We start from the raw sequence: 14,127 nt of genomic DNA on the forward strand, positions 1-14,127 counted from the left end.
CCCTCAGCCCACGGATCCAGCCTGGCCAGAGCCCTCCTGCCCTCCAGCACATCCACATCCCACCCAGCACCACCAGGTGCTGCCAGGAACCGCCTGAGGGGCTCTCAATCCCCCCATGCAGAGCTTTGATGAGGATGTCAAACAGGCCTGGCCCAGCCCTGATCCCATGGGAGCCTCCCTGGTGCCAGCCCAGCTGGGTGTCCCTCCATGTCCCACGGCTCCCGGCCCTGCCCTCAGCCCGCTCCTCCCCAGGGCACAGGGCCCTGTCCATGAGCAGCCAGTTCCTCCAGGAGATGCTGTGGGAGAAGCTGTCAAAGGCTCTGTGAAGCCCAGGCAGACACATCACAGCCTGTCCCTCAGCCCTGAGCAGCTCACCTTGGCACAGGAGGAGCTCAGGCTGGTCAGGCAGGACCTGCCTCTCCTAAACCCAGGCTGGCCAAGCCTGATGCCCTGGTTGTCCTGTCCCTGTTCCTGATGGCACTCAAGGTGACCTGCTCCATGGCCTCCCTGGCACTGAGGGCACGTGACAGGCCTGTAATTCCCTGGATCCTCCTTCTGACCATTCCTGTAGATGCATGTCACATTTGCCAACCTCCAGTGAACTGGGACCTCCCCAGTTTGCCTGGAGTGCTGGTAAATGATTGGAAGTGGCCCAGCGAGCTCTCAGCACCCCTGGGTGGATCCCATCCCACCGCTTGGGAGTGTCCAGGTGTTCTAGCAGCTCACTGACCATTCCCTTGGGGATTACGAGGGTAACATTCTGCTCCCATCCCTGTGCTGCAGCTCAGACTGCTGACTAAACAAGGTAAATGTACTGTCTAGTATTCTTCCTAATGAAGTTTGTCTTTGAAAAGAAACAAGTGCATATGCTTGGAAAAGAAATCAGGCAAAGAATGTCTAGACCCAAATGAACCAGAAGGTAACTACAAACCACTTGTAAAACACTAATGTGGCAAAAAACATCTACATCTCAAATGCTTGCAAATAAGAGTCCAAGTAAGCCAACCACAAAAATATTGATGTGTTTCTACTTGCTAACTAAGATTTTTCAAAGTGCCTGATAATATTTATAATGAGATAATATACTCTCATTTTAAAACATTTAAAAATATTTTAAAATATTTACTTTAAGAAATTAAGAAAATCTAGACCAATGCAATGTGAATTACAACAATAGTTCAGTTACTTTCCTAGTTAAAGGCATTAAATTGGTATATTTTTACAATTTTACACAGTGCAATGTGATAAAGCCTTACTTAATGACTTTCTTATTTGGGACATGCTACAGTGAACACCTGACAATACAAATCAGTGTTATCAAAATGACACATAAGAACTGGGGGATAGGAAGATGTGAAACAAGTGATACAGTAGGAAAAAAAAAATGATTGTCACATTTTTGAAACTATCTTTTTAACATATAAGCATTTGAAGTTGTCGTAAGTACAAAAATTAGTAAACTTTTAACCACTATAAAAATTCATAGTTTTAACTCACAAATCCAACATGTGCATTTACACATAGCTTACACAAAACATCCCAAAAAGGCAAACCACAACACAGCCCTGTTCTCCTTTCCTTAGAGGAAACTTCTCAGCCAGCCTAATCTGGAAGACACACATCTTCACGACCATCACAAGGATTTCAAGTCACTTATTCTGTTTTCTTTGCTTGTTTTTTCTTAGCACCCTCATGGTGCTGCTCAGAAGGCTGGTCACAGACTGAAGAGCCATTGGAAGATGTGGTACTTTCACCCTTCACTTTGGAAGGTGCCTTTCCTGAGCCAAAAAACATTTGGCACACTGCAGCCTCAATGGGAGCAAATGGAGAAGTTGCACATCTCATCAACATCATTTTTACCTACGGAGAACAAGGATCAAGTTACAATAAAAGTTGTGATGGCTTCACAGGTAAACAAGCTCAAAGCTGAAGGGGTGTATGGCATTTTTAACTTTCTACACAAGGATGAGGCTGTGCAATCACCAACAGAATTCTGCTCATTTTAGCTGAAACTGGGCAAAGAATGCTTTTTTTTCTGACCAACGCTCTTCACGCAGCTATGAAGGGAATTTACAGGGAGGTCAGAGAGGGATTTTTCCTTGGGAACTGCAGCAATAGGACAAGGGGGAATGGGTACAGGGGAAACTTAAGCTGGATTCTAGGAAGAGATTTTTTACAGTGAGGGTGGTGAGATACAGGTTGCCCTGAGATGTTGCTGATGCCCCAACCATGGTAATGTTCAGGACCAGGTTGGATAGGTAGGGTAGGGGGATGAAACTGGATGATCTCTGAGGTCCCTTCCTTAACATTGTATGACTCTATGTTCTGTGAGCTATACACAAACAATGTGCACAAACAAACTCTCTGTAAGATTCATCATCCTGAGAATAAATTGCATTTAATGCCATACATGTAAGGTGAAGACCAGCTTTTATGTGTAAGTTTTGTGCCTTGTTCAAACTGAAAAACTAAATGGAGTGGCTTCCTTCCACTTAAATTGGAAGAATGGGATGTGTAATTCCATTTTGAATGTATAGGTCTATAACCAGACCTTAATTAGACTTCCATATTCATTCCACAAAGTTCAGAGATTTAGGTGGGCACCCCTTAGGACACATAACTTGGAATCAGGATTGAAAAGCCTGTTTTTCAGATCAGGGTACTGGACAAGTTTATATAGCAACAGTTTTTACAGGTTTCAGAGACATGACAAGTTTCTAGGAGACATTATTAAAGGACTATACCAGATACACTGTTGCTTTATTCATTTATTTGCTAAGTGGGTGCAAGTTCCTGACTGTCAGTACAACCATCAGTGTAAGGATTTAGTTACTCCAGTGCAGCTGGACAGCCAGCTCCTGTGGACACCTGCAATTTCTCACTTCCAGAATAACATTCCTTTCTTTCTTCATTCCCAGCATCTACTGTTCAACAATGCCTTTATCATTTCAGATGGAAAATCAAGGGGATATAAGCTTCAAGTCTTGGCTCCCTACAGTTGACTTCTGCAGAATTAAACTTGTCATCTCCTTCCCAGAAAGGAGACTGGCAACCACACTTCCACACATTCTTTGGTCTGTTCAACACCAGCTCTGAAGCTGTTAAAATTGCCAGATATCTGCTAACAGAGATTATGTTTTCTTATAAACTAGTAATCCAGAAGAAAGACATCATCCTGGAAATGAACAAGACTGGAGGGACTGAAGACTTCAATAGAGAAGTAGTGTCTATTTTATTACGAAATAGTTACAGCTACTTCAAAGTAGTTTTGGTACACTTTCCCTTCCCACCCAAACACTTATTTTGCGAACATCTTAAATCAAATGAGAATCCAGCTGGTTTGTTTTACAGGCCCACTGGCAACTGCATAGGTATACACAAAAGACAGAGAAAAGGAGAATTTCTTTCTACAATAATAAACCTTTTTTTTTTTTTTGAGATTAGAGACATACAAGCCTGGAACATCAAATACTGAGTGCCAAAATTCCTGATTTTTTCTTTTCCTCCCTGTCCCCTGCATACATTGAACAGAATCAGTAAAAGAACAGGTCTTCCATTCTGCTTATGTACAGAACTCTAAACACATATCTTCAGCAGGAGCTACCTTCCCATCAAGCAGCATGCATTTCAACAATTAAATAAAATATTTTCTGTTATTTGGTCACTAGCAACTTTCAAATTCTTACCTTGAAGACAACAAGAAAGATGGTGTATAAAAACACAAGGTTGTGTTTTGCTATTGGCAAGTACTGTCTGCGTTGCAGGGTGAAAAGAACTGCTCCTATCAAAGTTACCTTCACAGGGCTAGAAATCAAACAAAGAATGTTAATTTCTCTTCTCTGCTCCACAGTGGAAGCTGCCTGGAAAGCAATACATGTTCTTAAGTGTGCAAAATAATTATTTCTGAATAGAACTAAGGAAAACTTGTGGTAACAGTGCTAAGATCCAAAATCCAGCTATAACTAAATTAAGATTTTCACTTTATATAATATTACTACACTTTCTGTCCATAAATCATCAAGTCCAGCACTACTTCAGACATCCAACAAACTCCTTTTTGACAAATACTCCTCAAATCAATGCTTCTATTCAGACTTTATATGTCAGCTTGATTCTCTTCTTCCTTTCCAAATATATCTTCTTGAAGAGTTAAAATTACAGAGCTCACACTACTTGGACTAGACATAAAAACAGGTTCCTATACCATACTCCAGGAGTTAGTTACTCCAAGGTGTTGAAGAGTAACACAGTCCAAGTCTTGGTCCACTGTAAAACTCCAGCAGCTCTGGGGCTGTATCAGCTTAAACCTGACTGAAGCCAGGCCTGTATTACCATTTTTTGCCAACAAAGCTGTGCGGACCTGAGACATGCAAAGATTTCCACTCTGTTTCCAGCTTACAGCAATCTTTGTTGTGGTACTAAATCCCTTCCGAGGTATGCAGCCAAAAAGCAGGAGAACTTTGGTCAGTCATCCAGAATTCTCTGCATTTCTTAATCTGCATGTGACATGTACAGGTGACATTCCTGTTATCACAGAGCATCTATTGTGGATCTGTTCTTCACTGTCTTTTCAGGAACCAAAAAACTACATCAAATTCCTGCTCAAGAAGCCCAAAAAACCATACTGTGTACACAGGCATCTCATCCATTTGCAAGATGTTTGATGTTTTTAACTCTGTAACTTAGTTCAATTTAATGCTCTTAAGACTTATACATAAACAAAACCTTTTAGATCTTTTTTGAGTTACTTTGAGCCATACCCACAGTGGAAAAGGAGAATATATACACGTAATGCCAATCAGTAAGCATTGTTCTGGTGTTGCACCTGTAAAGACATTTTTATTTGTGTCTACAGTGCTATTTATGACAGTCGCCTTTTCCTCTGTAAGTTTACTTTCAAGACTGCCATTTAGGCACTGATAAGAGAAAGAGAAATTCTAAATACTTAGAATTTCGGGAAAAGCCAACAATTAACACAATGCACAAGAAGTTGAAATTGCCAAAGAGAAGGCTACAAATGTCTCACCTGTTATTCTGTGTCTAGGAGTGGCGGCTGAAAAGCAAGATAGCTTTTTAAAAAAATAAAATTATGATTTTAAAAGACCTGACTGTAACCTGGGAAAGATCAAAAGAATTTTAGGAAATTATCACAGTGACCTTATCTTGACTTACAATAATAGCTTGTGGCTTTCCAGCCTGTTTCAATTCTCATTTTACAGAGAAAACCAGGAGGCATGTAATATTCCTCATTCTTTGCTCCTGCACGAGAAGTAACTTTTTCCATCTTGCAGGTCATTTCTGCTATACTGAATAACCAATTTGTACTTTCTCAAATAATTGATGTCTTTGGAGGAAAATAGCACTGGCAGCAAAAGTAAGAGTGACAGTGTTCAAAGGAAGCCATCTTAGTGATGCTCAGAACATACACCAAAATTCACTTGTGTATTTCTACTACCACTGTGCTTTCATTTTGGATAGAAAACCATGTCCCTGTAAGACAAACTGAGCCAAAACTGCTTTCTAGAAACTCCTCACTAGGTATTTACTACTTTCTGACAGGTTTTTGTTGACTTCTCTTCCCATTTGCAGCTCTTGGGCTGTGAACATAAAATGATTAAAACATCACTAAAAGTCCCAAAGTTCATTGTCCCATCTTTCAGAGGATACACACCAAAACAGAGTACAAATATGTCCTAATGGGTTTTTCTGGGTTTTTTTTTTGGCTTCAACCACTGAAAGTAAGCATCCACACCAGGAGCCAGCATAACAACAGCTAACTTGTTGCAGTTTTTAAAAAAAACTTACTAGGACATCTGCAGGAGCTCATTGGTTTCAGGTTTCCACACTCCTCTCACCAGCTGCTCAAAGTTGGAAATTAAGCCACCACCAGCACCTGAAATTGCAGAGATTTATGGCAAGTTTCCACTGACTGCTACCATTGCTATGCCACTGCTCCCAGAAAAACTCATGACACCAGGTGCTAAATGTGGCACCAAAGCCCAGACTTAAAAAGATTTAATCCAACCTCTCATACAAACAAGACTCAAACAACAGCATGAGACCTCAGAGGCTGAGAGACTCAGCAGGAAGCTCAGGTCTGCCTGCAAGTGACAGCATCTGAACTGATGCAATCATCACATTCACACGTGTTGCTTTCCACAGCAGCACAGAATCAAGCAGAAACAAGAGCTGCACAACTACTTTTTGAAGGGACCCTGATGCTGTGGCTGCAAATACAGCTGTCAGGAAGGTGGCTTCCAGAATTCCAAATGGCAGGCAGGCAACAAGGGTCATTCCTACGTTTAAAACCAAGTAATGGCTACAACATAAAAACCTAAGATACCCAGTTCTCTTCTTCAGCCTCATGCAAGGCAATAATGTTGTTGCAAAGTTCAGCAACAGCTACACAGAAGATTTACTTCTTTATTGTCATCAACTGCCCATCCTGCAAGCTCTCGTAAGACCTTCTGAAGGGAACTCCCCTCCAAGTCCTTCAATGTCACTCTTAATTCAGGCAGAAAATCTGCAGCACAGGCTTTTTCCTTCAGGGGACATCAGACTGCATCAGGATTACCATGCCCAGCACAGCAAGGATGGTGCTACAGATCTGCTGTAGGGGCTAGACATTTAAACACCACCCCAAAAAACCCCAAACCCTCAGAACAAGATGCTGTGCACGTTACCTCTGGCCCAGCCCACAGCCACCATGATGAGACAGGCATCTTTGTAGACGGTGTCTGCATGCGCAATGCCATCTGTGATCTTCCAAGTCCTTGTCACTTCTTTCATCCCTGCCACCAGAAGACGAAGAGGCAGAAAGGAAAAGCAGCGGCAGAATATGTCTTCTGGGCAGTAAAACACCAGATACCTGAAAACCATCAGGAAGAAAACATTAGCCACACTTTTGCTAAGGAATTATTTTTTCATAATCTTTAAAGATATTTTTGGAATGCGTCTAGCAATGCCTGACATACTACTGACAACTCGAAGTCTCATGGCACACATCTTGGAACAAATTTGAAAAGCTTCTGAGCACACCTGAGCTTTTGCACCACAACCGAGCACTACTGACTCACTGTCACAGAGAAAAATCTGTTCAAGTCCATGTGAAACAGCTTTACATTTTTTCCAATTGTTCTGCACCTTACATATCACATTTTTATAATTCAAGTCATTAAAGTGGTATCTGATTGACTTTGTGTGGTTTGAGTTTATCTTGTGAGTTATTTTTTGTTTAGATTGGACTAGGGGAGGTTGTTTTGTTTTGGTTTTTTGTTTGGGATTTTTTTTTTTTAATAGGATTACAACAGGGTGGTAAATTAAATGCTGACTCTGTGCTTCCAGACTGTAGGTACCTGGAATTATATAACTTCAGCAAGAATGCCTCCACTAGTTAATGTCATACTACATGAAATGCATGGCTATTTTTAAACACATTTAACATCTTAGTACTCACCAATTCTAGCTTTTACAGCTTGCCAGTTACAAGCACATTTCTTTATTCAAAGCACTGAAAGAACACTAAACAAAATATCTTTGATCAACTTGCTTTTAAAACCAAGTAAAGATGGCTAACAGTTAAATCCTAAGTGACAGTAAATTTTAAAAGATCAGATTATGTAGTGTTTTATTATATGTCTTCAATAATAAATAAAATTCAGTTCTTACTGAGACATTCTCAAAAACTCAATCAAGATTAAGTATCTTGATTAAGTTGTCTTAAGTAGATTATTTCAGTACAGGAGTAAGAGTAATAATTGCATAAGAGCACAGAAAGTGTTTAAAAGGAAGGATAAATTTTGTTTTCTTAAAAAAAAAAAAAGACATTGCCCCTTTAAGGTTTTTGATCTCAATCCTGCCTACCAAGAATTTGTGAGGCCCTTCCCTTTATCTCTTATTGTAAAGATAAAGATATTGTAAAGATGCCTCTGTATGCAACCAGGCTTCAGCTGATATGAAGCCAGAGATGCAGAGAGAGGATGTATTTTACAGGCTACTGCAAAAAACCATTTAAGCCACCTACTCCCAAAACAACTCACACCAGAATTAATTTAGATCTGCAGAATGTGGGTTTAGGACCCTGAAGCACTGGTGACAGGACTGAGGCTGGCCCTGAAGGCCCACCACGGCATTCCTGCCTGTAACCTCTGCTAACAGCAGATGCCGCTGTCCTACAGACTATTCCGGAGCATTCCCCAAGCCCAGCACGACTCCACTCACTTTCCAGTCCCAAGTGTGGCTTCAGGAATTCCATGGTGCACGATCTGGGACCAGGAATTAAGGTCACTACACTCAGGAAGAGGGGACTTTGTAGAGCTGGAAGCTTAAAACGTTTTGTAACGTTCGCAGCTCCTCACTAAAACCTCCTTTAATTTGTGCACAGCAAATCACATTTGACCACAGTGAGTTAAACAGAAATCCGTCTCTCTTCAAGTGTACTCCTAGCTCGTGTCACTTGATGAAACAAGCAATCATTCTGCCCACATCAGACTGACACAACCACAGGCAGGTTCTGTTAATAATTCACTAATAATACATATAATTAATTTCACCAAATTAAATATGTCATCTTCTATTACAACACAAAGACCATAAAACTAATACATATACCCAGAGAGACAGAAACACTTGCTTTCATGTTAATGAATTTGCAATTGTAAAACTTATGGGGCAAGTGGAACTAAAGGATTTTAAGCAGGTCAGACTATCCAAATATAGTGGTTGAGATTTCTAAATTCAAAACCCCACTGCTGCTCGCAATTTTTGTTAAGTTTGAAGTTTTCCTCAAAGATCATTTTCTGGAACAAATGAACTCCACCGGAAGACCAAATTTACATGAAAATAACTCCAGAATGTTTTTTTAACTCCAAAGCAGGCCAAACTGCCTAATACTTGATTCAATTATACGATTCAGCTAGCTACTGTCTTCCACCACTACACACACCCATCTGGGACAAAATGAAATACAGAAAAAAAAAAAAAAGTGTCTGGTAGTAGGAACTGGAGGACAGATGTGTCTTGGAAAAAGCCAAAATTTTTACATCAGCCAGGTTCTGATCTTCAATAACTACTTTTTAAAAACTTGGCTGCATTTATGACATACCTATGTTCGGTAAATCAACAACTGAATAACTTTATTAAAAAGTAATGTTTGCACCTGTTTGGAATACTAAAAAAACCTAAGGCAAGTCTAATCTAGCAACAGAGCATTTGGTAACACAACAGGCTGTAAGAGCTGCTCTCTGTTCCCAGAGAACAGGATCATAGCTGCTGTGACACTCTGGATGAAGAGACAGCATCCAAACCCACAACACTTTTAAGTAAAAGTTCTGATTTACGCGGAACCCCGATGGTACAGTATCAGTTTACAGCATACACCTTCCTTAGAGCCAATATCACTCATCTTACCCAACTGTGGCTGCTTACCAGACTGAGGATGCCAGTAGAATATTTATGGTCTTTGCCAGAAATGCTACTGGAGGCTCACCAAGCATCAAGGAGGACAAGACTGAGCCCCCAAAGCAATAAAGCATTGCACTAAACCAGCAGGCCAAGGGACTTCGGACCGACACTTCCACAACTCCTGTGGAAAAAAAACCCAACAACATGTAACATTCTGCATAAACAGGAATGAAAACTGGAGAACAACATCATGTTTTAAAGGTCGGTATTTTTCGATTTAGTTCCTTCGGGTAATGAAAAATCCTCCAGCAATCAGCAGGCTCTCACAGGAAAATTTTTCAGAAATACAAACCCCAGGGCAGGGTGACTTAAACTCCTAAAGAGAAGTGAAAGGCTGACATAAAGTGTTTTCTGAATATGTTTTGTGCATTAGTTTGTTATATCTAGGTACCAAGAGGAAAAAGCTTTCAGAGCATAGCAGTGAGGTCTTGTTGTAAACAGCCTGACACAGGGACACGCTTTCAAATTTGTATTAAGAACACCTAAGTGGCTAATCTAAACAGGATTGCTGACATTTGGAGAGTTATTCTAGGAATTCCATTTCTGCTTTTGAGTGTTCCAAGAATTCAAGGTAACTGTTTTCCTTTCTTTTCTCACAATATGCTGCTGTGATTGCTGGGCAAAATGAAAACTGCATCCAAGATAATTATCAAATCGTTTTCACCTGCACTCTTGAACACGGGGGGGGGGGGGGGGGGGAAAAAGGTTACCTTGAACTATAATAATAAATGTAAATTTCCCTATTTATTAAAAGGTTGACAGTTTGGTTTACTTCATCATCTTTAAAATGAACAATCATTTTAAAGTGCAAGTTAACTATGCCAAAAAGAGTACATAATATTCAAAAATTATACTGGAGGTATTGGGAAGTATTAACCATTTTCACAGGAAAACAACATTTTACCAAAGCTAGAAATATGCTCAAGTGGTTGTTTTGACTATTTCCTTCCACTTTAAAAGTTCAGTGTTGCCAAAGCTTCCCCTTTACACTTGGTTCTGAGCTGTTTGCCTGAACAAGTTTAATTTTCCGTAGTCCAAAGGCTGAAGTTCACAAAAGCACTACTGTCTGCCCCAAAATGAAATCTGACATCTGTTCCCAATTCAGAGTAGAATCTTTAGTTTATCAGGCATTTCTGTGGGAAGAGAAGCTTCTACCAAAGATGAGAGGCTCAAATATTTAAAAAAGCATACAGCACTCTCAATTCATTCAATGCATTAACAAGTTTTGGTTTTAGTGTTCCAGTTTTAATGCTGGCATAGATATCAAGTACCGCAGCACTATCTAAATGCCCATAAAACAGCCAATTTATAAAAATGAGCACTCCTCAGCACTACAGAATACTTGAATATAAAATAACATCTCTTTTATTTTTAACTATTTTGCAATTTATTTTTCAAACTGCAGTACCCAGTGCTCCCAGATAAGACACTTGCAAATTATTAATGGCTTGTGCTTACTACTTTTGGAGTAGGCTTAAAATTAGGTCTCTGTTCTCTCTTCAGAGCCATTCTCCTGCCTTCCAACAATCACCAGCTTCTCCACACTTCCTTTGCCCCACAACTAGCAGCAAGTGGTTTTCAGTTTTAAGGGCACATCCAGATTGCCCTCTAGCAGTAAGCTCCACAGCAGAGCAGGTAAATGTCTTCATTTTACAAGTAAAAGGTCAGGAAACTGGAACCTCTATTGCACTTCAACATTTTTCTGTTGGTCAGCACTAGAAATGGCTCAAATGTCAATTTTTAACAAGGATATATATATATATATATATATATATCCTTGTTTCCTAACAAGGAATATACACAATACAGAAGACAATGAGGCAAAAAAGTTGATACTAGTTTAAAGATCATCTCAGCATTGCTAGTTAAATTATTACTAGGGTGTAGCCTTTCAGAAGACAAATTCAGTTTTTAAGTAGGCCACATGTTTTTATACAAAGTGGTCATTTATATTTGTCCTCTGATGCATCCTCTAAAATTAATGAGGCATCACACAACCACGCAATGGTGGATCTGCCAGAAGGCCACCAGCCCTGCAGATGTACACTTCTGAAAGTTAGGGAAAGGTTTCAAAACACAAGGACTAATTTTGAATATGGCTTTAAGAATTGTTCCTGAACAATAGTAACATTAAAAAACAAACAAACAAAACCAAGGAAAAAAATCAAAAAACCCCAAACAAAACAAAAACAAAAAAAAACCCAAACAAAACAAAAAAACCCCCAAAACAAACACACAAAAATACACAAACAAACAAAACAAACCCTTAACCAACTAACTATTTGTGTCAATAGGATTATAACTGCTTCAAACTTTTCTGCATGTTCCAAATAGGCAATAATGCACACTACACACACATCTAGTGAGCACACCAGGAGGATTTGTACATATTTTGTCTAGTACCCCATTCAACCACATAGAATATCCTTAGTTAAGATAAAGGATTTATAGAGTCAGACTTAACAGAGCAAAACTATGCTGAAGCGAAATTATTTCTCTTCAAATCACCTCAAACACATCAGGAACAAACCAAATATGACACATCCTCAACCACCACCACCTTTCGCTGTGCCTCCATCCCAAAAAAAGAAAATTGCCTGTTCTACAACTGGCTGGAGTTGCAAGCAAGCAACTCCTAGGCCATCCTCAAAGCACTAATCAAGAACTCTTCTTTTAAAACATACAGAAAGCAACAAGTTGGTTGTCCTGTCACAAGTGAGCAGGAAAGCCTGGCTAGGAGGATTGGGAAAGTCCCACTTAGTGTAAACCCATCCATGATCCAAATGCCCACACTGAATCTGATTTTAAGCAGTGGGGGTGGGTTGGTATTTTAATGAGACAGTAATCTGGGATAAAGTAAATGTGGCTGTAACTTGACCACATACTTCTTACATCACCAGGCACTCAAGGCTATCCCGTAATTTCCCTGTCAAATATAGCTACTGTTGTAAGTTTCCAAAAGGAACATAGACAGCATTAATCGATGATAATATATCCATACTGAGTATTCATAATAACTGCTATTTCAGTTATGATTTAATACTCAGTTAAAACCACTTGGGAAGTGAGAAACAGGCCAGCAGGCAGTCACCTGGATTACAGTTATTAATTCCAACTATTAGAAAATACCCAGGAGTTCTGAACTACCAGCTATTAAACTGAGAAGGAAAAAAAAATAAAAAAATAGGAGCATGGATCTGACCAGACTTTGGATAGCAATTTTCTTTCCCTAAGTGTTGTCTCACTACAACTAGGCAGAGAGGCCTCTCATCCTCATCTTTAGGTGTGCCCATTCCAGAGGAAAAGTTTAAAAGCATTGCATGATAATGTCAGAAAGTCTCCTTCTAAATGGAACAGACACATTACACAATGCCACAGCCCAGCACCCGTCAAAAATTTTAGCAGCATTAACAAAGTTTGGTGAAGATTCTAGAATGCATAAGCACTTTACACCAGTCTCCACAGTCTGTTAAGTGCATTTCCTCAGCAGATGGTTAAAATTCACCTTGGAACAGTTAGGAAGGGACCAAAGAACAAGCTCTCACTAAACAAACAGGGCAGAGCCCTAGAAATCTAGGAGCAGGAGCTCCCAAATTCGCCCTGTAATCCCAAAAGCCAGCTCAGTTTCCTACACAGTTACTGTACACGTGTCTAAACCCACGCCACAAGTAGCTTGATTCTAAACACAGAAACAAGGCCAGTGCCTACATTTGTGACAGGAAAAAAAACCAAACAACAAAAACAACAACAACAACAAAAAAGAAAACAAAAACCAAAACAAACAAAACAAAACAAAAAAAAACACAACCAAAAAAAACAGGCTTGGGGTTAACAGCCAGAGTAAAAATGATTTTCTGGAAGAGAGCATGCAGACTGAAATGCCGTGATGTGCTCTTATACAAAACCTTGTTAGTGGAAGTGGAAAGCTTTGCTAAATTCACTTTACAGTCCACGGGGTACAATGCTGACAAGCCACTGGCACAGGACCTACCTGTGAGAGTCCTGAGCTGTTTCCTACAAGGCAGAAAGGCCTTAACACCGCCCTGCACAAACAGGGTGTGTGAAGGATGTAAAGTCTAGCTAATCTCTCCTCTCAGATGCAATTCTGGGCACAGAGATACTGTCCTGTGTTACACACACATTCTCTGCATAAACCCAACTTCGGGGGGCTTCAGCCCTTTTACTCCTGAGACCTCAAAACTGAAACAAACAATCAAATAACTGAATTTAAAAAAACCTAAAAGCTTTCCGACAAAACTCTTGGCTGATTTCGCCAGCGCCTCTTAACTTCTGGAAAGCGAGAAAAGCTTTGGCTGGGTGTCTTTAGCGGGCAGTGAGACAACACTTATGGACAGACGGGCTAATGCAGGCGGCAGACAATCCCATTTGCACGGCCACGAGGTAACCGGGACGGCGGCTCCCTTCGGAGCCCCATCCTCACCCTGCCGGGGCTGGGCACCCTCCGGGACACACGGGGGAAACACCAGGATCCGCATGGGGGGTGTGGGGTGTCCGCCCCGTCCCGCCCGCCCCGCTCACCCCGCTGCTCCTTCAGCGCCAGGACGGAGGCGACATAATGCGCCAGGTCGAAGAAAGGGAACATGCGGAGGCGGGAGAAGCTCAGCGGCACCTGCCACAGCTCCATAGCCGGGCACGGAGCTCCCG

General features: G+C 40.7%; 1 protein-coding gene across 1 annotated transcript; it reads right to left on the reverse strand.

Moving 5' to 3' along the window:
* Positions 1-1,068: 1,068 nt before the first annotated feature.
* Positions 1,069-14,127, reverse strand: TMEM38B (transmembrane protein 38B). Its single transcript, XM_066569328.1, has 6 exons — positions 14,002-14,127; positions 9,427-9,583; positions 6,684-6,868; positions 5,806-5,893; positions 3,687-3,804; positions 1,069-1,860 (listed from the first exon to the last, which is right to left on the reverse strand). Exons 1-6 carry the CDS (start codon positions 14,105-14,107, stop codon positions 1,654-1,656), a joined length of 861 nt encoding a protein of 286 aa, XP_066425425.1. The 5' UTR covers positions 14,108-14,127; the 3' UTR covers positions 1,069-1,653.

The sequence above is a fragment of the Molothrus aeneus genome, chromosome Z (assembly GCF_037042795.1).
Source record: "Molothrus aeneus isolate 106 chromosome Z, BPBGC_Maene_1.0, whole genome shotgun sequence".
In the NCBI taxonomy this organism is placed as follows: Eukaryota; Metazoa; Chordata; class Aves; order Passeriformes; family Icteridae; genus Molothrus; species Molothrus aeneus.

What these genes read in the sequence shown, in the direction of transcription:
- TMEM38B (XM_066569328.1), bottom strand. Translation starts at nt 14,107, where the DNA reads ATGGAGCTGTGGCAGGTGCCGCTGAGCTTCTCCCGCCTCCGCATGTTC. An exon ending in GGCGCTGAAGGAGCAGCGGG is followed by an intron (nt 9,584 to 14,001) that starts GTGAGCGGGGCG and finishes TTTTTTCCACAG; the next exon opens with GAGTTGTGGAAGTGTCGGTC. An exon ending in CTACTGGCATCCTCAGTCTG is followed by an intron (nt 6,869 to 9,426) that starts GTAAGCAGCCAC and finishes GATGGTTTTCAG; the next exon opens with GTATCTGGTGTTTTACTGCC.